The sequence below is a fragment of the Sitodiplosis mosellana genome, unplaced genomic scaffold (genome assembly GCF_009176505.1).
Source record: "Sitodiplosis mosellana isolate CC-2019 unplaced genomic scaffold, AAFC_SMos_1.0 Smas_scaffold_20, whole genome shotgun sequence".
Classification (NCBI taxonomy): Eukaryota; Metazoa; Arthropoda; class Insecta; order Diptera; family Cecidomyiidae; genus Sitodiplosis; species Sitodiplosis mosellana.
This window is the reverse complement of record NW_022595262.1, coordinates 251,014-274,566: the sequence shown is the minus strand read 5'-3', so window position 1 is coordinate 274,566 and position 23,553 is coordinate 251,014. Positions and strand designations below refer to the sequence as shown.

At 37.1% G+C, this 23,553-nt stretch overlaps 4 protein-coding genes across 4 annotated transcripts; 3 read left to right on the top strand and 1 right to left on the bottom strand.

Annotated features, from left to right (window-relative positions):
• Window positions 1-3,062: 3,062 nt before the first annotated feature.
• On the top strand, window positions 3,063-4,130 carry LOC129568562 (facilitated trehalose transporter Tret1-like). Its single transcript, XM_055446613.1, has 4 exons — window positions 3,063-3,428; window positions 3,560-3,713; window positions 3,815-3,871; window positions 3,955-4,130. The coding sequence occupies exons 1-4, from the start codon at window positions 3,366-3,368 to the stop codon at window positions 4,128-4,130; spliced, it is 450 nt and encodes a 149-aa protein (XP_055302588.1). The 5' UTR covers window positions 3,063-3,365.
• Window positions 4,131-4,877: 747 nt separating this feature from the next.
• On the top strand, window positions 4,878-5,805 carry LOC129568561 (uncharacterized). The gene is made up of 3 exons (XM_055446612.1): window positions 4,878-5,033; window positions 5,329-5,348; window positions 5,407-5,805. The coding sequence occupies exons 1-3, from the start codon at window positions 4,878-4,880 to the stop codon at window positions 5,597-5,599; spliced, it is 369 nt and encodes a 122-aa protein (XP_055302587.1). The 3' UTR covers window positions 5,600-5,805.
• A 5,232-nt stretch (window positions 5,806-11,037) lies between these two features.
• LOC129568483 (facilitated trehalose transporter Tret1-like) lies at window positions 11,038-12,896 on the top strand. Its single transcript, XM_055446432.1, has 5 exons — window positions 11,038-11,159; window positions 11,219-11,390; window positions 11,468-11,624; window positions 11,749-12,431; window positions 12,497-12,896. Exons 2-5 carry the CDS (start codon window positions 11,242-11,244, stop codon window positions 12,858-12,860), a joined length of 1,353 nt encoding a protein of 450 aa, XP_055302407.1. The 5' UTR covers window positions 11,038-11,159; window positions 11,219-11,241; the 3' UTR covers window positions 12,861-12,896.
• A 5,489-nt stretch (window positions 12,897-18,385) lies between these two features.
• LOC129568560 (uncharacterized) lies at window positions 18,386-23,225 on the bottom strand. The gene is made up of 3 exons (XM_055446611.1): window positions 23,171-23,225; window positions 18,633-20,152; window positions 18,386-18,454 (listed from the first exon to the last, which is right to left on the bottom strand). The coding sequence occupies exons 1-3, from the start codon at window positions 23,223-23,225 to the stop codon at window positions 18,386-18,388; spliced, it is 1,644 nt and encodes a 547-aa protein (XP_055302586.1).
• Window positions 23,226-23,553: the final 328 nt, after the last annotated feature.

Here is a 23,553-nt window from a genome sequence, read left to right as displayed (position 1 = left end):
AAAATATAAAATTATAAATCAATTAATGTGGAAATTTAATAATTATAATACGATCTCCAAACACTGTATTTAAAGATGACTTAACATTCATGTGAGCGCGTAGGCTACAGGGCATAACTTCCCCGGTCATAATTCCACCGAATTTCGGACAAAATTTCCCCAAAATCCAAAAAAATCTATGGGGAAATTATGTCCATTTTGGATATAATTCCACTGGCTCTTTGGTCATAATTTCCCCGAGAAATTATGTCCATATGCATTTGGATATAATTTCTTCTGATTTTTGGACATATTTTCTCTAATCAACATTTTTTTGTACATTATATTCCGCGCTTGTATTAGTTAACTAAGCATCTGTCAACGCTACAGAATGTATGTTTCTCCGCAAAAACCGCTTCTAAACGTCAGACTATACGTAAAATCGTATAGCCCGCTCCACTCTACTGAAAATCGTAAAGATGTGTGCGTAGATTTCGAACCGTGTACAACTGACATTGGGGCGCGTAGTGAGCGCGTAGTTCTCACAGTGCACCGCTATGGGTTTTGACCCTCAATTTTTTCCAAGAAAATTTCGACAAAAATTGAAGACCAAAAATCAAACTTCAGCAAATGCGATCAACATGAAACTTTCAGAATTTTTTTTCTCCAGAAAATGAAACCTCTGAAAGTTTGAAGCCAATCGGAGTCGATTTACGGGTACCTCCCATACAAAATGGCCGAAAAATCGGTCATTCTAGTCGAAATTTCGACAATTTTGTATAGGAGCCTCTCATTGGGAGGTATGTGTAAATCTTATTTTTCTCCCAAAAAATGAAACCCCAGAAAGTTTGAAGTCAATCGGAGTCGATTTTCGGGTACCTCCCATACAAAAGTGTCAATTTTTTTAGGTATTTCTTAGGGCAAGTGGTCAAATCAAAAATGGCTCATCTTCGAACTTAAACTAAGTTTTTTGGATACAAAACTTTTGGCATTTCCAGATTTTGATTATCTCAATTATTTTTTAATGAATGAGTGTTAAAAGAGAGAAAAATTGGCATTTACTCCATACGATACGTTTCGGAATTTTCACTGAGTATTTGCTCGTAGTATTCGCTTGCCGAATTAAGCAAATTGAAGCAATTGAATCGTTGCGATTCTAATATTGTAGAGCCAAAAAGTAGCATTATCTAAAATACTTGAGTAACTAACTTTGTTTTTTTTTCCTCTATGGGGTCCAAAACTGTGGATTTTTTAATTCCAAAATAGATTCTGTTTTTATGTTTAATTATTATCTGTGACCGGCGGCGTGCAAAGGAAATTTGCCGCCCGAAGCAAATTGCCGCCCCAAAATCAAAATGCCGCCCCAACATCAAAATTTGAAGAGCAAAAAAAGGTCATCACTTTTAAAAATGAATTCTATCTAGTGCAAACTCCAATTTTACCAATTTTTCCGCCCTCAAAAAAATGCCACCCGAAACAATTGCTTCGCCAGCGTCGTGCTTTGCACGCTACCGTCTGTGACTAACTACAAATTTAGATTAAAACGTTATTACCAATACGATACTTGAAAATTTTCATTTCCATATATTATGATGTATTATGTTGAGTATTGGTTATTGTGGTAGCATTGAATTTAATACAGAAGTTTAGCTGATTTTTTTGATTTTTGCTGACCTGAACTTGATTGTACTCTCTATGCTATCTGTCTAATCCATTCATACATTGTGATGTAGTACATTTCATGTAACGGCTCAGTTATAGTTTGTTATGAAATAACAGACTAGGCTCAAAATGAGTCCTTTCGTAGGTTCTAAAAGACTGAAAGAATGAGAAAAATTATCTTTATCTCGGTGTTATTTAGCTTCGATTATTCGAATACAAGAGCATTGTGATATACACGCTACTAATTTTTGCCGTCGAGTTGTGTGACAAATCATCAGGCAAATACAACCGAACAAATAGACTAAAAGACTCTACGAGTAGTAGTTTTATAACTATTTTATTATTTTTTAACTTTCTAGTTTTTATACTGCAAATGCGTTAAAACAATGCAACGCATACTCGTCAGCAGCTTATATCAGCAGCTGACGTTAGTTAGTGCTACTAACGTCAGCTCAAAACACGCTCTGAACTAAAGTTACGAATTAAATTCATTTCGAGTTTGAATGCCCGCAAAAAACATAGTAAGTATGAAGTTATATTCATTTTTTCAAGTACACCAGGACCAGACTAGTACCGCACGCTAGTTCAGACCGCTCTAATTATGAAATGGATCTTAGCATTGCAATCTGTGCTCATTTTACATACCTTCACTGCTTTGGTCAAATGCAAGAACGAATTTTTATAAAAATGATGAATGTCTTGAATCCCACCGTTTTTTTTAAAGATTTTTGTTGAAATGAGTTTTAAGCACTTTTTGTTTGTCTTTTGTTTGTCGATCATTAAATTAACGATTGCTATCAATTTGATTTTTATATCGCGTGATCAAGTAAATTCAACTAAAAAGGACGAAAAATTGTTTCTTCTCGTGTTCTTGATAACAAAACTTTATTGAACCTTTTTTCTGGAAGAGGCAATTAGAATTACATTTCTTTTACTCTAAATAGAAAGTTACTAGCTGAAAGACTAAATCTTAGAGTGAGACTAGCATCCAAATCCAAATTCTACTATCCAAATCTAATGCATAATATACAGTCAAAGAAAACTTTTCGACAGTCAAGAACACTTCTATCTTACATATGGGTTAAGAAAAGATAGTCTAAATTGTAGCGCTTTTCTCAAATCTCTTACCTTGCATAATAAATGTATGTATATGTATTTATATGGAAGATTTTCAAAGAAAACGCCACGATTTAGACTAACATTTTCTTGATTCATAAATAAGATGGGAGTCATGACTTTTGGAAAGTTTATTGACTGTGTATACACTGAGTATACTCTATCCGTTTGTATTGGCAATTCACACGTGCATGTTGTTTAAGCTATGAAAACTATTGGCACACTGAATGATTTCGTATCGATGTACTCAGTAACAAAAATTTGGAAACACTCAGTCGTACACGCGTTATCAAATGTATCTTATTTGTTACTTGATTGCGTGAGTAAACAGATTTTATTGTTTCTACTTTTAACGGCCCCATTATCAGTCTTTTACATTCATTTTTCGATCTTGACAAAACAGCTGGTTTAGTTTTAATTTGGGCGTCGTTGGAAGAGTCTTAACTTTTTTAAATTGAAGGTTGATATTCTGGGATTGACTTGAAGATTTCACCTAAAAAATCGAATCTTGTATCGAATTCAAGGCAAAATAAGTTAAAAACCTGGTAAAATCATCTATCACCAGAAATAAATAATAAAAAACAATTGGAACTCGAAGCTAAAATCTCATGGATCGATCACATCAACCGAATGATGGGGAGATCAGTCGATTTCGACGCATTCTGCCACAGGTACAATTTGGAAGTAAAGAACTTTTGCTAGAGTCCATGCAATATGAATAACAATTGAAATTCATTCGGATTTAAAAACATTTTCTAGGTAAAAAATACTCTTTGAACCTTTTTTCTTTCATTCTGACTAGTTCATCGCTTGTATTGTAAAAAATATGCTCATTGTCAATACAGGCTCAACTTATGCAGTACCAGCGATTTTAATTGCGGCAATGACAGGTGTTCCAAATGAACATAATCGCAATGAATATATTTCGATTACACCCGTGCACGCATCTTGGTTGGGTAAGTATCATTTCGTTTTTTCCATTTAGAATAGAATTAAATTTCCTGAATTTGAATTTCGTTACACCTTTCTCAAATTCATTGATTTAATTTTGTTGCAGGAGCGATGAGCTATTTAATTCAACCGATTGGCAGTCTGTTATCGATCTTGATCACAGGTATAAAAACTATAAATTAATATCGGCAATCTATCGTTATTTTGATAAATCTAGTCAAAGTTAAATTATCCTCTTTTTGCTAGATTCACTCGGACGTAAGCGATCGATGGTCCTTGTCAACATACCGTTTGCTCTCGGCTGGTTCATGCTTCATCAGGGAGATGCAGTTTGGAAGATTTTCACTGGTTGTGCTTCCTTTGGATTAGCTGCAGGCTTGATGGAAGCTCCACTCATAACTTATCTCGGTGAAATATGGTAAACATCTAACCATATTATGGTTGAACTCAACACTAGGGGTTTCATTCAAGGCTTGGGAACTGTGAATATTTGTGAATATTGTGGATATTTTTCTCATTGAATCATCGTCAAAATTTCGATTATATGTGAATGTTGTGAATTTTGTGAATATTTTGAATAAAATTTTAAAGGTGGCGACGAATTCAAGATGGCGGCTGATGAGAACGCCTGAACTGTCAAATGAGAAAGACTGAATATCTGTGAACATGAGTGGATATTCTGAATATAGCTCAAAACACACCGGAATTCATGAATTTTTGAATGATAAATTTCCCTAGACTCAACAACTTCCATCCGAAATGATCAAAACTAATGAATATTCTTGTTTTTAGTTAGGCTTCAACACGCGGGGTATTGGTTGCTCTTTCATTCATTTGCGCTGCGCTTGGAGGTTTTTTGGGTTTTTCCTTGAACACTATGATGCCATGGCGATCATTAGCTCTAGTTTGTCTGTCTTGCCCGATTATTACGGCCATTGCCATCTGTTTTGTAAGTTTTAATATGGTTTTTTAAAGATTCAACCAGACGTGTGCAAGGGGGGTTTCCGGTTTTACCCCCCCTCTAGGATTTCAAAATGTGAGACCCCCATCGAGCGATTTGGAAAATTTTACACTAGATAGAATCGATTTTCAAAAATGAGGACCTTTTTTTAGGTCTGCATTTTTTCGACACCCATTTATAAATTTTCAGACCCCCGTCTCGCAAAAACATGTTACAGTGCATGACAGTCCAATTCCAAGCAGCAGCTATCATGAGTTTCTTGGATGTAACGGCCTCCATTGTCTTCATGTCTTTGGTGCGCTTCACAGGGAAGCGACCCATTTATTTGGTCATGTCCCTTGGAACATTTTTTTCTTCAGCAATAGTATGTCTGTATGGTTTTATTCTGCTGCCAAAAGGATACATATCGTTTGATCAATCGCATGAACCGTATCATGTAGATAATACGATTCTGACTTATATTCCGTTGATCGGCTTGTTTCTGTGGAGCTTCTCCTCGAATTGTAGCTTTCTGCCATGGATGCTTCTTTCCGAGATATTCCCATTCATACACAAGTAATTGTTATTGATTTATTTCATAACAAAATGACCCTTTGAATTTAATCACAACCATTTTATCGAATTAATTAACGAAAAATTCTCTTCCACATTCTTTTCAGATCCCGTGGGGTAGCAAGCAGTATTGTGGTTACTTTGAATTATATTTCAGGTTTCTTCGCTAAAAAAATGTATTACAGTTTGGAAACGACACTCTCTCTGCCTGGCGCTAAGCTATTTTTCTGTGTCGTTTCTGGCCTTGGTTTTGTTTTAATGTACTTGATATTGCCGGAGACGGAGAACATCTCGCTTGAAGACATCGAACGACACTTTTCCGACAATTCGAAGAAAATCACCGACCGGAAAATTCGTAAATCAAATGAAAAGACATAATCAGGACATGTTGAAGACTGCTGATGAAAAAACAAAGATTTTGAGTTGATATACTATATATAATCAGAAAGTCAATACTATGAGTGAGTAGTGTGTACTGTGTATTTTTTGGCAACTTTTATTTTGATAGAGTTTAGTATGTTCCACACGTGGTTTTTGGCGATTTTAATTCTTCTGACAGAAAATATCGAATTGGTGTCTTCGCAAAAATTGTTGGTCTTGTCAAACTGTACAACTTTGCAAAAGATAATTATCGTAAATAAGTTGAAATAAATAAATTATTTGAAGATTTGCCCACCGTTTGAGAACATACTCTACTTTTTTCAATTCAAAGTCTGTGAAACATACGCCACTCTCAATCGCACCCATAGAAGAATTGAGTACTTTATATTTAAAAAAAGATGTTGATTTTAAAACAAAATTTCAAGAAAGAAACAAATCCCGAACGGCACAGCAGTCTTTATAACGCTTTTTGAAAGCGCTATAAAAGCCAAATAGGCACAAAAACAATTATTTTTCCACTCGATTTGGATAATTTCCACTCACTTTGCATAAAAATAAGTCTTATATATGAACTGCTGAGAATAAAAGGATGACGATTGCAGGTTTTTCGCAAAAGCGGGATAAAAATCAGTTACATGCAAAAGAGACATTTCAAAAGGTTGCACGCAAGAGAGAAGTATATTGTTGTTGTAATCACGGCTTGAAAATTCGAAATGCGACAAAATAAAATGTTCCGTTTGCGTGCAACCTTTTGAAATGTCTCTTTTGCGTGCGACTGATTTTATCCCGCTTTTGCGAAAAACCTGCAATCGTCAGCCTTTTATTCTCAGCAGTTCATATGTACTTAAACTCCGAAAACAAAAACTAAGAAAGCTGAAACTCCGAATTTGGTGTATGTGAGAAGAGGGAAAGAACAAAAGAAGCGGAAGCGAATGAGCTTTATTTATGATTTTACCCTAAATAGGAACTTGACAATGGTTGTTTACATTTTAATATTTTTGTTTAGCTTGTATGTTTACTTGCGTGAACCTGAACATTCTCCCGTCTGGAGAAAATGATACGTTACAAATTGATTGTAAGAATTGATTTAAACAATAATGAAATGAATTTGTTTTAGAATGCTACAATTTATAGAAATGAAAATTGACATTTTGTTAAACAATTGAATTTGTTTCGATTTGAGAACCTGTGAAGAATTTGAATTTACTCATTTGGAAATGTTATTTACGACAGTAATTCTCCCGTCTTTAAGTGTTAGCTGACTTGATTGGATTCGAAGTAATCTGTTGGACGTTAATCACTTATTGATTGAAGTTCGCGTTTTCTTTTCTTCTCGTAGTTTTTCGCTGGCATTAGTTCTTCCGCCTTTGGTGCAAATTCCGTCCCCGTTACCCATGATGGCTTGGTAACCCATTCTAGTCGAGGTTTTTCCCCTATGTGCGTGAAAATTGTTCATCGTTTTGGATACCGAATTGTCGTTCGGATCGAAATGCAGGATATAGTATGAAATGTCCCCTTTTTTAACAAAGACTGCCATATCGTCTTTCGAATTGCTTATATTCGTCGCCACAATATGTTCCCTGTATTGGCCCCCGTTGTATGCAAAGAACCGTTTGATATTTTACGCGGCGAATCCAATCACCGTGCCGATTTTTCTCTCATCGTATATATCTCGCCTGGAGCCCTGTTTGTAATAAGTTGCCGTTTTCGTGTATAAAGCATGCTGACCGTGTACCATGAAAGGTTTGTGCACTATCGGTACGTCCACGTTATTCAAGCCACTTGTTTCCTGTAGTTTTTCCATCACGCGGGACGTCGATCCATGCGTGTCTTTGAGTTGTCCGTAATGAAAATCGATGATCTCTTTACACTCGTAGTACACTTTAAGCATTTTGACTGGTTTCTGACTCGAATTTGAAATAATCACTTGGTTCATCCTCGTCTAATACCATTTTACATGTAAAATAACAACAAGAAACGACAAAAGTGACCTCTCGTAGCGGCACAGTTGAAACTAACGAAACAAACACAATTGAACATGTCATTTTCATGTTCAGCGTTAGTTCTGTTGTTTGCCGTATAGACGAAAAGAGATGTCTACAGCTTAGTGGCATTGAATGACATTCAACACCCATGACTTGGTTGATAATTATCTTGACAATCCGTTCACCACAATAACCCCGGATGAACTAATTATCATTCACACTTTTATTTGCAATGAAACATTCGTAAGTTGTATTCAAAATGCCTCGTTGCAAAGATTCTGAAATGTCGAGGGTGTCAAATTTCTTTGGTCGGTATAACGGCTATTTATTACCGCTCTGACTTCATTTGATTTGTTGTTGTTGATGACTGTGTCTCACTTGCATTCATTGCTGCTTTCGTATTTGTAATTGCGCGTGGTTTTGTATGACCACGCAAATAGGGTAAACAGTTGGAATTCGAAAGATTTCTTTCCGCATTTTTTTAAATAATAAATGCATCGTCGTGCATATCCGCGATTCGTATTGTCTTCTCTGCACATTCGATTGTTTGTGTGTTCATCATTTGTTATTTTTTACAAATAAACAACATGCAACGAGGTTTTTTTTGTTGTATCGCAACGAAAACAATTTGTACCTGACCTGGTCCCATTTTTGCTGCGGCATGAAGAAATCGTTTTCGAGTTGATAGAGCGGTGTAGTCGCCCCTGTTGTAAATTCGGCTAGTTGCACTGCCGGCGATTCTCTATTTTGCAGTTTGATATGTCTGCACAGAATTGTATAAATTTTGGTAGTCAAGTCGATTATGAATGCCCCATTCGATGTGACCGAAAATGTCGTTGATAGGTAGCTGTTCGAATTGGTCTCCCGCGCAGCGGTATATTGTTTTGACGTGAAGGTGGGCCATTGAGCTCGGCTATGCGTGTACTGACTCCCCCCGGCTGTGAATCATGCCAAATCGTTCTGACCCGATCGGTTGATACATATTTGCAATTATTTAGAGTTGGTGATTTCTCGACTTTCAGCTGTTCCCTGTGACCGAAAGTTTTTCATCGACCCGGTTGCCCACGGATTCGTGTGGTGGTGCCCGTGGAATGTGATCGATTGAGTCGTTCTCGAAGGAATGCCGAATTGCCCATTACTCGCTTGGACTAGACCACTGTATGCAGTTGGCCCAGTCGATTCTATGCCTTGAATCATCATTTGCTGTTTCCCGTGTTTTACCGAATGTCGTTATTTTTTGTTGTTATCATTATTATTTTTCAAATAATGATAAAACTTGCTTGCTCATTTCTGGGTTGCTGTCGTTGTAGTGGCTATACTCTTGATGGTCACACAACTATCAGCGGCTGGCTGCGAGTGTCCGCTAGTCTTGATGATACACGGTCAACAGGTGCTATTGTTTGTTCGGCACTGGAAGCGATATCTGCTGGGACATATGCTTCGTGGCGGCTCGTCGATTTCAGCTATGCGATGATGGCATATTGTTCACTACTCGTTCGGCAGTGACTTGGTGCTGGTAGAACTGCTGCTCCGTCTGCTTATATGTTCACTGTGCACCGGAGGGAGTTCTCCCACCAGTCACTCGATCAGCAGCCCGGCGGCGGCCTTTAATCGTTTTATTTCGGCTACTCGGATAGGTAAACTGATGAATTTGACCATTTGTATGATGGTCCCTCGGTCAGCAGCTCGGCGGCGGCCTTTAATCGATGGTTAATTTGACCATTTGTAAGATGACCGTAGTGCAGCTATTCGTCTGATGATTGATTCCTATTGATGCCCACTCGTTCGGCAGCCACTCGTTTGCTGACCTTATGAAATCGGCATTCGTATGATGACCGATTGACTGAACCTTCTCCATTTTGGCAGAGTGTTCAAGTTGTGTGAGTCGATCAGCGGTTTCCCCGTGGAACCCATCGCTGATCGACTCACAGTCGAATTTTATAAATTACATAATAAAAGAGTTTAAAAAATGTTATGGAAGAATTTTTTTAAGCTGAACTATAAAAACATTTAAAGAGAGCGTTATAAAAGGGGAAATTTACCTATAAAAGCATTTTAAAATGTTTGGAAAAGCAAATGCTTTTATAGCTCAGATATGTGCCGCTTGGTATTCGTTTTATTTTTCCAAATTCAAGCATTTTAAATTCCTTAATGACACGTGTTATATATTAAAAATGTAAAGAAACATTGAAACAGTCCGTTAATTGACAGATTATAATCTGTTCCAACGCATATGTCTCACCAGTCAGTGATAAATAAAACAAATGAAAGTCACAGATATAAGCACGTGTAAATCTGTTTATTGTAATGAAAACAAACCAATTTCATTATTTTAATCTACATCGAAATTTGATTAGATTCATTTTTATCAATAGGTCTCGTAAAATTTTGTGGTACAGTGTTAACAGCATCCAATTTTTCAAATGTGTTTTGGTCAAAATGCTGTTTAGCAAGCTCAGTTGCGTTTTTACCGTCGTTGTGACGGCTGAGTGATTGTCATTGCGTCTCGGGCCAAGTTCCATTTCAACACTTTTTTGTTTATCTGCTGAATCAGTGAATCAAAATGAATTAAAACCAAGCTGAAACATTGTTAAAACTTACCATTACCATATTGTTGAAGTTCGAAGTTGAAATCTGCCAAGGTTCATAGCCTCAATATGGAACGTTCAACTGACAAATCAAAATCAGACGAAATTAATGAAGAAGTCAGTCGATTTCGACGGATTTTGCCACAGGTACAAGAAAATTTAGTGAATTCAAATTTCGATAAATTCCAAAATCTTGAGTGTTTTTTCTGTTTTAGTTCATTGCAACCATTGTGAAGAATCTGCTCATAGTCGATTTAGGTTTGATGACCATATTTCCGACGATTTTGATTGCAGCGATGACGGGAATATCAAATGAACACAACCGCAATGAAAACCTCTCGATCACACCGGTGGAAGCCTCTTGGTTGGGTAACTCAGATCACTTTCTTATTCAAATTTGCCTATCGAATAACCTTGTGTCAACGTGAATGAAATACACCGATGTATCATTGTGAATACATTTAACATCTAACAGAAATATTAAGCTGTAATTAGTTGAAAATAATATTTGACGGACCAGTCCGTTTGGGATATTATGTCCGCTACCCATTTGTGGCATTACTTCAAATTGTTCAAGAACGTATGAAATTAATCTTATCCAGTTGTATTCGCTAAAATAATTTAAACATTACCTATTTTCGTTTGAATATGAATTTCAGCAAGAAAAATCAGAAAAAATTTCTCTTAAATTCATGCAATCGTTATAAAAGCAATGAAATTATTTATCTTTTCAATTATTTTTATGGGTGAGATTGAGAGTGATGTATGTCCCACAAACTTTGTATTGAAAAAAGTAGAGTATGTTTTCAAGCGGTGATCAAATCTTGAAATAATTTTTTATTTCAAATGATATACGATAGTTGTTTTTTTAAATCAATCATAACGGAATAATACTTACTTTATATTTTAAAATTTATTGAACATTAGGAAGCATTGCAAGTTTATTTGAACCTATAGGCAGTATACTATCGGTGTTCATCACAGGTAATAACACCAGCTTCTGAAATATATCAAAATCAATATTCATCAAATTTTCAATACAGATCCACTAGGCCGTAAACGATCGATGATTTTGGTCAATATGCCACTGGCGATTGGTTGGTTGATGATTTATCAAGGAGATGCTATTTGGAAAATATTCACCGGTTGCGCTCTACACGGATTGGGTATGGGTTTGATGGAAGGCCCTCTCGTTACTTACCTCGGCGAAATATGGTTAAACTCAATATTTTCCAGACATTTTGTAGGATCGAAATTATTGGCTAAACATTTCAATTGTAACATTCTTTTAGTGAACCATCAACTCGTGGCGTTTTAGTTTCTCTAACATATATTACCGGCACTTCTGGAATGTTCCTGGGACTTTTTTTAAATACGATAATGCCATGGCGATTCATAGCTGCCGTTTGTTTGGCTTGCCCTATAATTACTGCGATTGCCATTTGTTTCGTAAGTTTCGAAGAGTTTATTCGAAAATGTTCGCCGACTCGTTTACATATTATAGTTGAAGTGACGCTGAAGAAAACTATTTAATATCTAATATTCGATTTCCTTTTCATTGCTCTCTTCTCAGATTCCCGAGACGCCTCAGTGGCTGCTCTTCAAAAATCGAACGGCTGAAGCCGAAAAATCGCTCCGTTGGCTTCGCGGATGGGTTTCAAGTAGTAGTAGGAGTGTGGCTCAAGAGTTCCATGAGTTACAGAAGCATAACGAGCAATCCAAATCGTGTAACACATGCATTAAACGCGACCTGAAATGCACTCATCCACTGCCAACTCTCAGCGAAAAGTTCGCCGAACTGAAGCGGAAAAGAACGCTAAAGCCACTTTCCATAACGATATTCATGTTTTGTGTTTCTGGGTTTTCCGGCTTTTACTCAATGCGACCGTTCATCGTACAGATTTTCGAAGCGTACGAAAGCCCACTACCACCAGATCGAGCAGCGGTTATGCTGAGTTTAATAGAGTCTTTGACTTGTGGTTTGTTCACGTGTTTGATACGCTTCACTGGCAAACGACGCCTTTATTTAGTCGCAGCATTGGGAGCATTCCTCAGTGCAGGGGCCATTTCTTGCTATGGATTCATTTACTTGCCAAGCGGTTACATTTCTTTCGACCTAACTCATGGACCATTTCACGTGGAGAACACAGGTCTCCGATATATTCCAACGATATGCTTGACTTTATCAAGTTTCTTCTCATTTTGTGGCATCATCTCAATGCCTTGGATTCTTAGTTCAGAGATTTTTCCGATGAAGTGAGTTTTAAACGCCTTTTTTTATCGTTGCTCGCCCAATTAATTACCATTATTTAAATTTTCAGATCGCGTGGCGTAGCAAGTGGCGTTACGATTGCTTTGAACTATTCTCTTCGTTTTATTGCCAAAAAATCCTATTATAGTATGGAAACTACACTCTCACTGCCAGGCATTTCGTTATTTTTCTGTGTTGTTTATGGCATTGCATTCGTTGTGACATACTTCATCTTACCGGAGACGGAGAACATCTCGCTTGACGACATCGAACGACACTTTTCAGACAATTCGAAGAAAATCACCGACCGGAAAATTCGTAAATCAAACATGAAGACACCATCGAAAGATGTTGAAGGTTCAGTGAAAATAACTGAAACATCATTCGAAAATGTGGCAAACAATAGCTATGGAATCAATAATAAAAGATACTGAACATTGATAGGGTCAACAAGATTGAGACTGAATCAAGCAAACTCAAATAAAATGAATAAAAAATTGTTTGTTCTTGATAATGCACCAAATCTGTTTACAGAAGAAATCATTTCGATTAAAATGTTTGTTTTACTATGAATGAATATAACATTTTCTACCACTATAAACGTCAGCGATCAACATCAACAGAGACACTATAGCACATAGCATTAAACGCACTATTGCTTCACTCTTTGTACACACTTTGACATCACTTATGCTTTGGCGCGCGTCGTACGTTTTTCAAACGTTTATGTTTGATTTAAGTATTTCACCGATTTCAACGAATTTTCTTACTCAATATCAATATATTCATTCTTACTTGGAAGTTTTTTTTATTGCAGTGATGTTTTAAAATATATTTTGTCGAGAAATATTTTTTTTTTCAATTTCCAAAATTAAATGAAATCAAAACACATAACATGAAACGCATTCATAGCGAAATGCATATGTATTAGTTTGTACTTATTCATTATAATGTATTTAGATAGGACGCTAGCGCGGCCTGAACATTTTTTTACGTCTCACGAATAGATGTGTTACTCCGAATAAATAGTTACGAAATGACCGCTTTGCCCAAAGACTAAAATATGAGTTTCAATGTAGAACAACCATCTAGTCCGAATGTCGAAATCCAATTTTTTGGATTCAGGCTACATCTAATCGCCTGTCGTTCGAACTAAGGAAAGCATGCTACAGCTAGAAAAGAAAATAGGTAAGTATGAAGCAGAGTTCGCAAGCCCGACCGACGGTCGGACCTGCCCGATCGAAGTCTCGTCGGATATCGGTGAGCCTCGGTTTAGATATATGACCCGTCGGCCTTCGGTCACACTTAAATTATACAGGAAAAGCAATTTTTTCTAGTTTTTTTTCATAAAAAAACGTTGAAGAAAAATCAAAAAATCAAGTTTTTCCCACTTTTTTCCAAGAAAAAAAAATATCTATCGGCCCGATCGGGCGTTGCTCGGTCGGGCAGCGGGCGGTCTCGATCACAAATGCTCGGACTTCGGACGGACTCGGGCGCAATCACTATGAATTGGTTCCGGTTAAATTTATATAGAAATGTAAAATTTACCGGCATCACTTCATTTTGTATCACCGTTTTTTGTTTTCTGTTTACAATGGTGGGGTGGCGGTCATCAGTTCCCGAACAGACGGATAGTTACCATAAAGAATATACGCTCAAACGTCCGTCCGTCCGGGAACTTATGACTAAAGGTGTCAACGGACACGGGCGGACAAAAAAAATCACATTTTCAGCCGTCAGTCCGTCCGAAGTGCCTTGCGAGAAGTTCGGCCATTCGTCCGAAGTGGCCGAATTTTTTTCTCGGACGTCCAAACCTTTTCCGGCAGTTCGAACTCGGAAGCAGAGCTCTCATTTTGTATATTTCTATATCTGGAACTATTAGTAGCTGCTGTTTATAGTCAATAGCTGTGTATATTTTGAAATAGCAGCTACCGAATACTTTGTTCGGAATTATTTCGAACGTTCCATTGGATTTTTAGAAGTGGAAAGATAACGTTCAATTCAAAAATGTATGTGGATCGATAATTTAACGTGGTCGATCCACTTCCAAAATCCAATGGAACGTTCAGAATAATTCCGAACAAAGTATTCGGTAGCTGCTATTTCAAAATATACACAGTGACTAAGTTCTGTGTGATAGAAGTTGTCATTAAAAGATAGGTGAATTGTAGTCGATGGTTGATTAAAGACTGACCATTTTATTCATGCACTTAAAGACTATATACAATAAATTGCTTAGCTGACTTATTTAAATTCTCCGAATTCTATTCAGGTTATTGTTGCACTTATAACTAAATAATAATTATTTCTTGCTTATGATTCATTATTTCGTGCGATTTCATTATTGTTCGATTCCAGTTAATTCAAAATTATGTCAATAGACATTCTCCGGGCCACCTTTAGCGTGACTGGCGGTGCTCTAAACGGCGAGTCAAATCTTCAGATAGATTTGGCATCGAAATTGCACGTGGTAATCTGATTCGTCTATTACCCCTGATGAAATTTACAACGTAGAATATCAAGCATACAACGATGAACAGAGTGAAATAGTTTACTGAATAGTTATGAATGTCATGAATGTCGATTTTTTCCTTTAATTTAGATTGATTTTCGATGAATTTTAACTGATTTTGTAGTTTAGTCAAATTAGTTTTGGCAAATTCGATCAAATTCGTTGTTCCGTTTGAAATGAATGGCTCGTACGAAGTGAGATTGAATTGGAAATTCGGAATAATGAAATCATGTGGCGCGCGCTCTAAACTCTTTTGGGGCATTAATTCAAAATTATCACCCCGAAGTACGCAATTGTCGTTCAATTTTAGGGTTCCAGAGCCAATAGCGCTGTGGTGATTTACACTATCGCCGCAAATAGATATGAACTTTTCCACATACTTACAGAAAAATAACCAATTGTTCGGCTCTTCGAGTTCTAACCATTGGTAACGCAAATTTACCTTGGATAACTCGCAATTCGAGTTGGCTTCATGATTAAAGAGAGACCACACACAAGATTTGAATTGGCTGGTTAGCCACTTGCGGGGCTCGAAGCAGATGACCATGTCATCTGACTGTTTTTTGCATTTCAGTTCATGCTTGTTTCTAATCAATTGATATTTTTGCCGATTTAATGACGCGATAATGACTTCGAATTTAGCATTTATTTTCAGAGTTTCGTCATTGTATACAAATGGCGTTTCATACATATGATACAATTGAAACCTTTCGTCGCTTATCAATGGAATGGCAATTCGAAAAAATAGTGTCTTATTTGTGACAAACGGAGTGATGGTTGCCAATTTGTAGAAATCGGTTCCATCCGGAGGTGCCTGTTGGTCTGATAAATATTCACTCATTATATTTAATTGACCCCCTACTTGAGCAGGAGTTATTAGATGATGATCGATATGATTTTTTCTAGCGCCAGTAAGTATGTCCAACATGCTATCTTGTTGATGCTCATAATCAGAGATCATTTGTAAAAGATACACAGACATAGTATGAAAATGCAAAACTGCTTGCTGGTCATTGGTTTGAACACGTACCAAACCTGCTAGATTTATTATGCTTTCTCTCTGATTTATGATTTCCCGCTCATCTTTTTTGATTATATTCATAGTGGAATTTAAAACAGAAGTGTGGTTTTTCAAAAGAGTGAGCAAATGTTCGTCATTTGATTCCAATCTTGACATATCGAGAACGTATTCTCGTCCGAATCGAGAGTCTAAAACTCCAAATAAATCGCCAGCAATGTTTCCAACAATGTCAAGTAACGCTCTTTCTGCTCGATGATGCTTAAACGATATTATTAACTCATTTCGTTCATTGATGTCGTTGATACGATTTTCAATTAGTTGACAAAGAGATTTGCATGAGCTTTGCCCCGCCAGTTTTTGATTGCATACGTTTTCTAAATCATGTAAACTTCTTTCCATCATCGATGCTTCGTTGAGAAATGATTTCATGTTTACATAAACAATCGAGTTCCAATTGGTGTAACTGAACTTTGCATGCGAAATTTGTTCGAAAAACAAACCCGGCGAGGTGTCAAATTTATTCAATTTGAACGGAACGTTTTGATTTGGGTGAGCATTCACTTGAATCACAAAAATTGCAAGCAATGCCGTTATTATCGGAATGACATTAAATGTTTGTTTTGCCGGTTTGGATTTTGTAACCCGTGCTTTACTCGCTGTTTCAGTTTTTGCAATGTGTGCTTTAATTGTTGCCCGGGTCTCCGCATCGTATTCAATCGGCAACGGAGCGATTTTGGTTATTGGTCGAGTGAAAGTGTTATTGCGCATTTTAAGTGTTACAACTCTCGTGAGTGCGTCATGACCCTTGTGCACGTCGATTACGCGCGCCATTGGCCAAGAGCATGGTGGTGAATTCTCATCTTTTACCAAAACTAATTCATTCAATTTTGGCTCTTCTTTTTTCGTAAACCATTTTGATTTGGTTTGCAATTCATTTAGATATTCCGTTTGAAATTTTTTCCAAATGTTTTGACTCATTTTTTGCACCAATTGCCAACGTGAAAGCCAGTTTACGTTCGTTTCGATGTAGCTTTCGTCGGGTGGTGCCAGTAACGGTGCCCCAATCAAGAAATGTCCAGGTGTTAGGCAATCGATGTCATCAGGGTCAGTAGATAGTGCACAAAGTGGTCTTGAATTTGCACATGCTTCCACCTGATACAATAATGTGGACAATTCTTCAAATGTTAGCGCAGTTTTTCCGATTGTTTTTATTAAATGAGTCTTTGCAACTTTCACACCAGCCTCGGCGAGGCCATTGAAATGAGGCGCACCAGCGGGTGAGAAATGCCAAGAAATGCCCTGCTTTGAAAGTTCATCGCAGATTGTTTTGAACTCTTCTTTTTCGATTTCAAATAAATCACTTAGATCTTTATTAGCTTTTACAAAGTTTGTGCCATTGTCACTGTTGAAGCTCTTGATCATTCCACGACGCGCTACCAATCTGCGAACGGCAGCTATGAACGCGTCGGCTGTTAAATCTGATACCAGTTCGATATGAAGTGCCTTTGTAGCCATACAGACAAATATTGAAATGTAAGCCTTAGAATTTTTACCAGCCGTACCTTTTGCCGTTTTGTATGGAATTGCACCGGTGTAGTCTACTGCTACGTTGGTGAATGGCTTTTCAACAATGTTTACGCGATTGGCCGGCAAATCTGCCATTAATTGTGACATGGTTTTTTGTCTTTGTTTGAAGCAAGGAATGCAACGATGCAAAATTTTCTTTATTTCTGTTTGTGCATTCACAATCCAAAACTGCTGTTTGATGATTGCTTCAGTGGCTTTCGCTCCACCGTGCATGCATAATAAATGAAAATGACGAATTATTTAAGTTGTTACGCTATTGTTTTTTGGTATTAAGATTTGATGTTTTCGTCCAAACACCAAATCAGAATTTCGTAGTCTGCCACCTACGCGCAGAATGTTATTTTCATCTAAGAATGGGCTTAGTTTCAGAATGTTACTTGAAAAATTTACCGATCTTTTCTTCATTAATTCACTTATTTCGGCACCAAATGCCTCCCGTTGAATGATTTTTATTATTGCTGTTTCCGCTAAATTTAGCTCATCAGCCGAAATCGGAGACAATGCTTTGGGCCCCTGTTTTGCTTTGCATAACGATGCAAAACGAAAACAGTATGCGATTATTCGTTTCATTTTGTTGAACGACGAGACTTCAGGAAGAATTTGTTCGTTTGAAATTGGAGAGATTTCTACACTTAATGCGAGTGATTCAATTATTGGGTCAACGTTATTTAAATGACTTGCATTGTTTGCATAGTAATTGTTTTCACGCAAAAACTGTGGGCCATTCCACCACATTTCATGTCTCAGCAATTCCGAAGGCAACATGCCGCGTGAAGCGCAGTCTGCTGCATTTTTGTCAGTGGTAACATGATACCAGTTTTTTGTTCCAATTGCCTTATCTATTGCACAAACACGGTGTGCGATAAACTTTTTGTATCGCTTCGGATTTCCTCGAATCCAATCGATGACTATTTTTGAATCGGACCAAAGAAAAATTTTGCTGAAATTTATGTTTGTTGCTTTTAAAACGCCTTTCGTCAATTTGGCAAGTAAATTTGCTGCACACAATTCCAATCTCGGTATTGTGAGTGCGTCTTTCGTTGTTTTCAGAGGAGCTACTTTATTTTTTGCGATTAATAATCGCACCGTGTTTTGCGTGACGTTTTTAATGTAAATCACAGCTGCGAATGCTGGTTCCGCTGCGTCACCGAAACCATGCAACTCCATGACATCCTCAGGATTGTAATTTATCCAACGTTCCACTCTGATGTCATTAATGAGATGCAATTCGCTTTTTATTTCCAACCATTTTTCAGCGATTTCTTTCGGTACAATTTCATCCCAATCGACGTTTTTCTCCCACAACTTTTGTACCAAAATTTTCGCTGAAATTACTACTGGACATATCCAGCCAAGTGGATCGAACATTGAAGAGATTTCAGATAGTAGCAATCTTTTTGTAAATGGATTTGAATGATTTTTTAAACTGAGTTCGTATGTGAAAACATCTTGAGACGGCGACCATTTTATGCCCAACGCTTTCACGTTGCTGCTTATAGCCTTCAATTCACGATCACTCTCCGGAATTGCGGACAGCACATTTACGTTGTTTGAAGACCATTTTCGTAAATTGAATCCGGCTTTGCTGAATACCTTGCGCAAGTCGCTACACAATTGTATTGCTTCTGCCTCAGTAAAAGCACCTTTTACCACATCGTCAACCCACATGTTTTTTCTTATGGTATTTGATACTTCTGGATATTCATTTTCGCAATCGATTGCAAGTTGTCTTGTAGTGCGATGTGATAAAAACGGAGCGAGACTGGTGCCGTATGTGACCGTGATAAGTCTAAATTCAGAAAGCGGTAGTTCAGGGGAATCACGCCAAATGATTTTTTGCAAGTCTCTTTGGCTTTCGTCGATTAAAATTTGGCGGTACATTTTCTCAATGTCAGCCGTAAATGCATATTTGTAAATGCGAAAATTGATTAGAATGCTTAACATGTCCTTTTGTTCTATGGCACCCAATGCAAGTTCATCATTGAGAGATTTTCCGTTGTCAGTTTTTTGAGAGCCATTGAACACTACCCGAAGTTTCGTAGTTGTGCTATCTCGTATTACACAATGATGTGGTAAATAATACGATGTGATATTTGGATTGTAAACCGATCGTTCCATATGACCTAGGTCAATGTACTCGTGAATGAATTTTTTATATTCTTCTGCCAATTTAGGATTTTTTTTGAATCGATTTTCAAGCTGCAAAAATGTTGCAATGGCGCATTTTCGCGAGTTTCCTAAATCTGGTGCATTTTTTCCATTTTTGAATGGCATTTTGACACAATATCTTCCATTTTCCAAACGAATAGTGTTTTCTTGAAAGTGGTTTTCACACATTTGTTCTTCTTCAGTGAGAGCGCACTCGTCATCGTCGATTTTTATATCGTCATGCTTGAAAAATTCAGATATGCGTTGTTCGACGTCGACAACTGAAATGAGCGTTGTTACTTGTGCTCCCACGGCTGAATCAAAATTGGTTGGTCCCGAAATGATCCAACCCAATTCAGAGTTTTGGGCGATCGGTTCGTCTGTAGAACCTTTTATGAGACCCGGTTTTATGATTTGTGCGTATTCAGCTGCGCCGAGAAGAATGTCTATCGGACCAGCTTCAATGTATGAAGGATCAGCGAAATGAAGATTGTTCAAATGTGAGAATGATTTGTTAAAAACATTTTCATTTCGTGATAAATTTACCAAACTTTTTAATACAATTGCAGTTGTATTCAAAACAAAATTTGAAGTGAATCGAGGCGAAATGTGCAAGTCAACAATGTAATTGCACACCTGATTTTCTTTTGTTATTCCACTTACACAAGTTTTTTGTTTTATTCTTTTTAGTTTGAGCAATTGCATTGCTGATTCGGTGATGAACGCGCTCTGCGATCCTTGATCGATCAGAGCACGAAGTGCATATTTTTCGTTATTTTTACCTTTCACGCTAATTAATGCCGTAGCTATTGCCTATAAACAGCAGCTACTAATAGTTCCAGATATAGCAATATACAAAATGAGAGCTCTGTTCGGAAATGTAAATGAAAAGTTTATGCGGTGTACAGTCTGAGCGATATGTCTTGACCGCATTGACAGTTGTTGGCAATTCTGCGCCTTGTAACATATAGTCATGCTACTCACTCTACAATGCTGTAAAGAGACATGCAATGACATTTCGAATGAATGACAAGCAACCGACTTGCGATTGCAAGGAGCGAGCTGTGCGTTTGTATGTATTGGTTGGCATTTGAATCTGAAAGATGTTGTGTGTGCGTCTCACTTTCTCATTCATAATCATTCGGATGGCGCATCGAAATGGAATATAAACATTAACACACCAACATCGTTCATTCTCGTCACTCATTTCATTGTAGCACTGAATTTATAAAATGAACAGCGCCATACATTCAAATATTGGTGAATATGCTGAAAAAATATTCGCACTCATTTAATGAGTGTGTCGCATGTGGATGAGATGAAGCAAAGCGAAAGAGAAGCGCGCAACTAGAACATACTCAATGGATACTATGTGTTTGTGTCCGTATTCTAACGATGGAGTGACAAAGTGTATGCACGTTCGTTCGTGTGGAGTTGCGCGCTTCTCTTCCGCTTTGCTTCATTCCATCCACATGCATACTATGCATGCACTTGCTTCGATGCTAACACAGAATGCTCATGAGCAGGACGACTTTATGATATAGGTTTATCTCACTCCCGCTACATAAAATCGTTGTGTTATTGTTACGTACATTGTTTGGTTGGCACAACCGTTCTTGTTTTTCAGCATTATTGCTAAATGCGGTCAAGACATATCGCTCAGACTGTACATTTATGCCGATTTGCATCGTTTATTATTGGACATGTGTGGTAGCGAGTTAATGTTGAAATCTGCCACACCAAATAAACATTTTATTTACATTTCCGAGTTCGAACGGCCGGAAAAAGAACGGACGGACAAGCTTTTGTCCGTTGAAACCTTTACTTATGATCGCCACCCCAATGGTGATTTTATCTTGATCATGCCCGTAGCGAGATGGGCGCATGAGGGTGTAGAATATCTTCGTGCATCCTCTGAAGAGATTTCAGCGCTCTCCTAAGAAATAGCTATAGTTTCGAAGAAACAAATATTCAGATGAAATAAATTGTAGAGCAAAGGTATTTAGGTTTTACTTTATTTTACTCTTCGTCGAGAATCTTCGATCATACATTTTATTTTCGTATGGCTTTGTTTTTCGGCTCTAATTTTCTGAATAATAATCAATGTATTGAGATTTGAGTAAAATGTACGGATGCGAAATTAAGAATTTCTTGTGTAGATTTCAGCTCTAAAACATAGATAAAACATTTTTCAAATTTCAATACCAATCAGAAAAAAAAACTTTGATTATTCCGCTACTCTAGAAAAATCCCGAAACAAATATTTTTTGTCGCACAAAAAACATTATTCAGTACAGAAAAACCGCTTCGATTAAAAAAAAAACACAAAATAATTGAAAAATTTTTACTTTCAAGAGTTTCGTTGCGAGCAACAAAGAACATCTAAACTGAGTCCACTGCGAACAACGTCTCTTTTATGCTAACAACAATTTGTACACTAACGAGTCAGTGTGGCAGTTGGTGTGAGCGAGACAAAGTTTGACAGAAAACAATTTGGTGATGCCGGTTTAAATGTTCTTTCATCACGCATTCTACATTCACAATTATCTCAAAAGTCCACATTTACTTATTATATTTGGCTGCACAATCATCGATACTTACCATTTGAAACCGAAAAATCACTCAATGTGTTTTTCGTTATTTTTTGGATTTTCTCTGTTCTGTGAAAAAAAAACTACAGTTTACAACACAATTTTTGTTGCACACACAATTCGATATTAAATCATGAAACTCTCAATTACAACTGAATTAGTCGGCGATCGATTGGTGTTTGTATCAAAAATTTGTGCATTTTGCACATTTTCATCATATACATTCTCCCTACTTTTAAATTTTTGCCGTTCAGAAGATATCGAAAAACTTAATCATAACAAAACAGCATATCAGTAGCCGTTTAGATTTTGCTACTTTATTCCACATTGTTTGGATTGTGCTGTAGAATAAACACACAAAAGTCATACCGAATGATTCATTTATTTTACGACTTCTCAGTAGTGTTTTTACATTTTGGGTACTCACACGACCAAATCGAGTTATGTTTTCACATAGTTCTGGCCGCATATTCGGTTGGTTCGATTTTAACTTTAAAAAAAAATCGACTTTTGCTCAAAAACCCCAAACATAGGCTTTTCAGGGATGGTGTCGTGGCGCAAAAATATTTTCTCTCGAAAATATGGGGAGTCTTCCCAGACAAAAACTCTCGAAATTGACTTTTTAGGGTACTTCCCAAACAAAAGTACGTTTTTCATGGAGCCGAAATGTCGCTGAGATGAAAATTTTGATTTGGCTTGCTATGGGTTTTTATATGGTACCCATATGGTTTTTTTTGCGCCAAACCTATTTTTTTAGGTATATTTTTCGAAATTGGACGGCACTTTTTTTGCGGCCACCTTTTTGTTTTGAACCAGTCTAACCTACATTTTGTATGGGAACTGTCTGTTTTTGACAAATCAACCCGCACTTTTACCCTGACTCACCCCGTCCCTGAATGTGTACGAATTTCATGATGGAATAGTTGTCTCTGATGTCCATTGTACATTTGATTTGGAATAACGTCAAAAATAGTTGATTTATTCACCAAATTCCCTGATTCTCTCAATTTTTCGTATTTGCGATTTTCTTATGGTGATTCTGGGACCCGTGAGTCACGGGCCGTGACACGTATTTGTTCGGACCCGTAACTTTCGTTCATTTATTTCGAGAGAAAAAGTCTGATATTGTTGAAAGAGTATAGTTTAGTTAATTTTATTATTTATAAATAAATATCATGTATCGAAAAATCTGGAAAAATCTATGAAATAGGTGGACTTATGAACAAATTTTAATTGAATGAACTTATATTGTAACTTTAGATAGTATT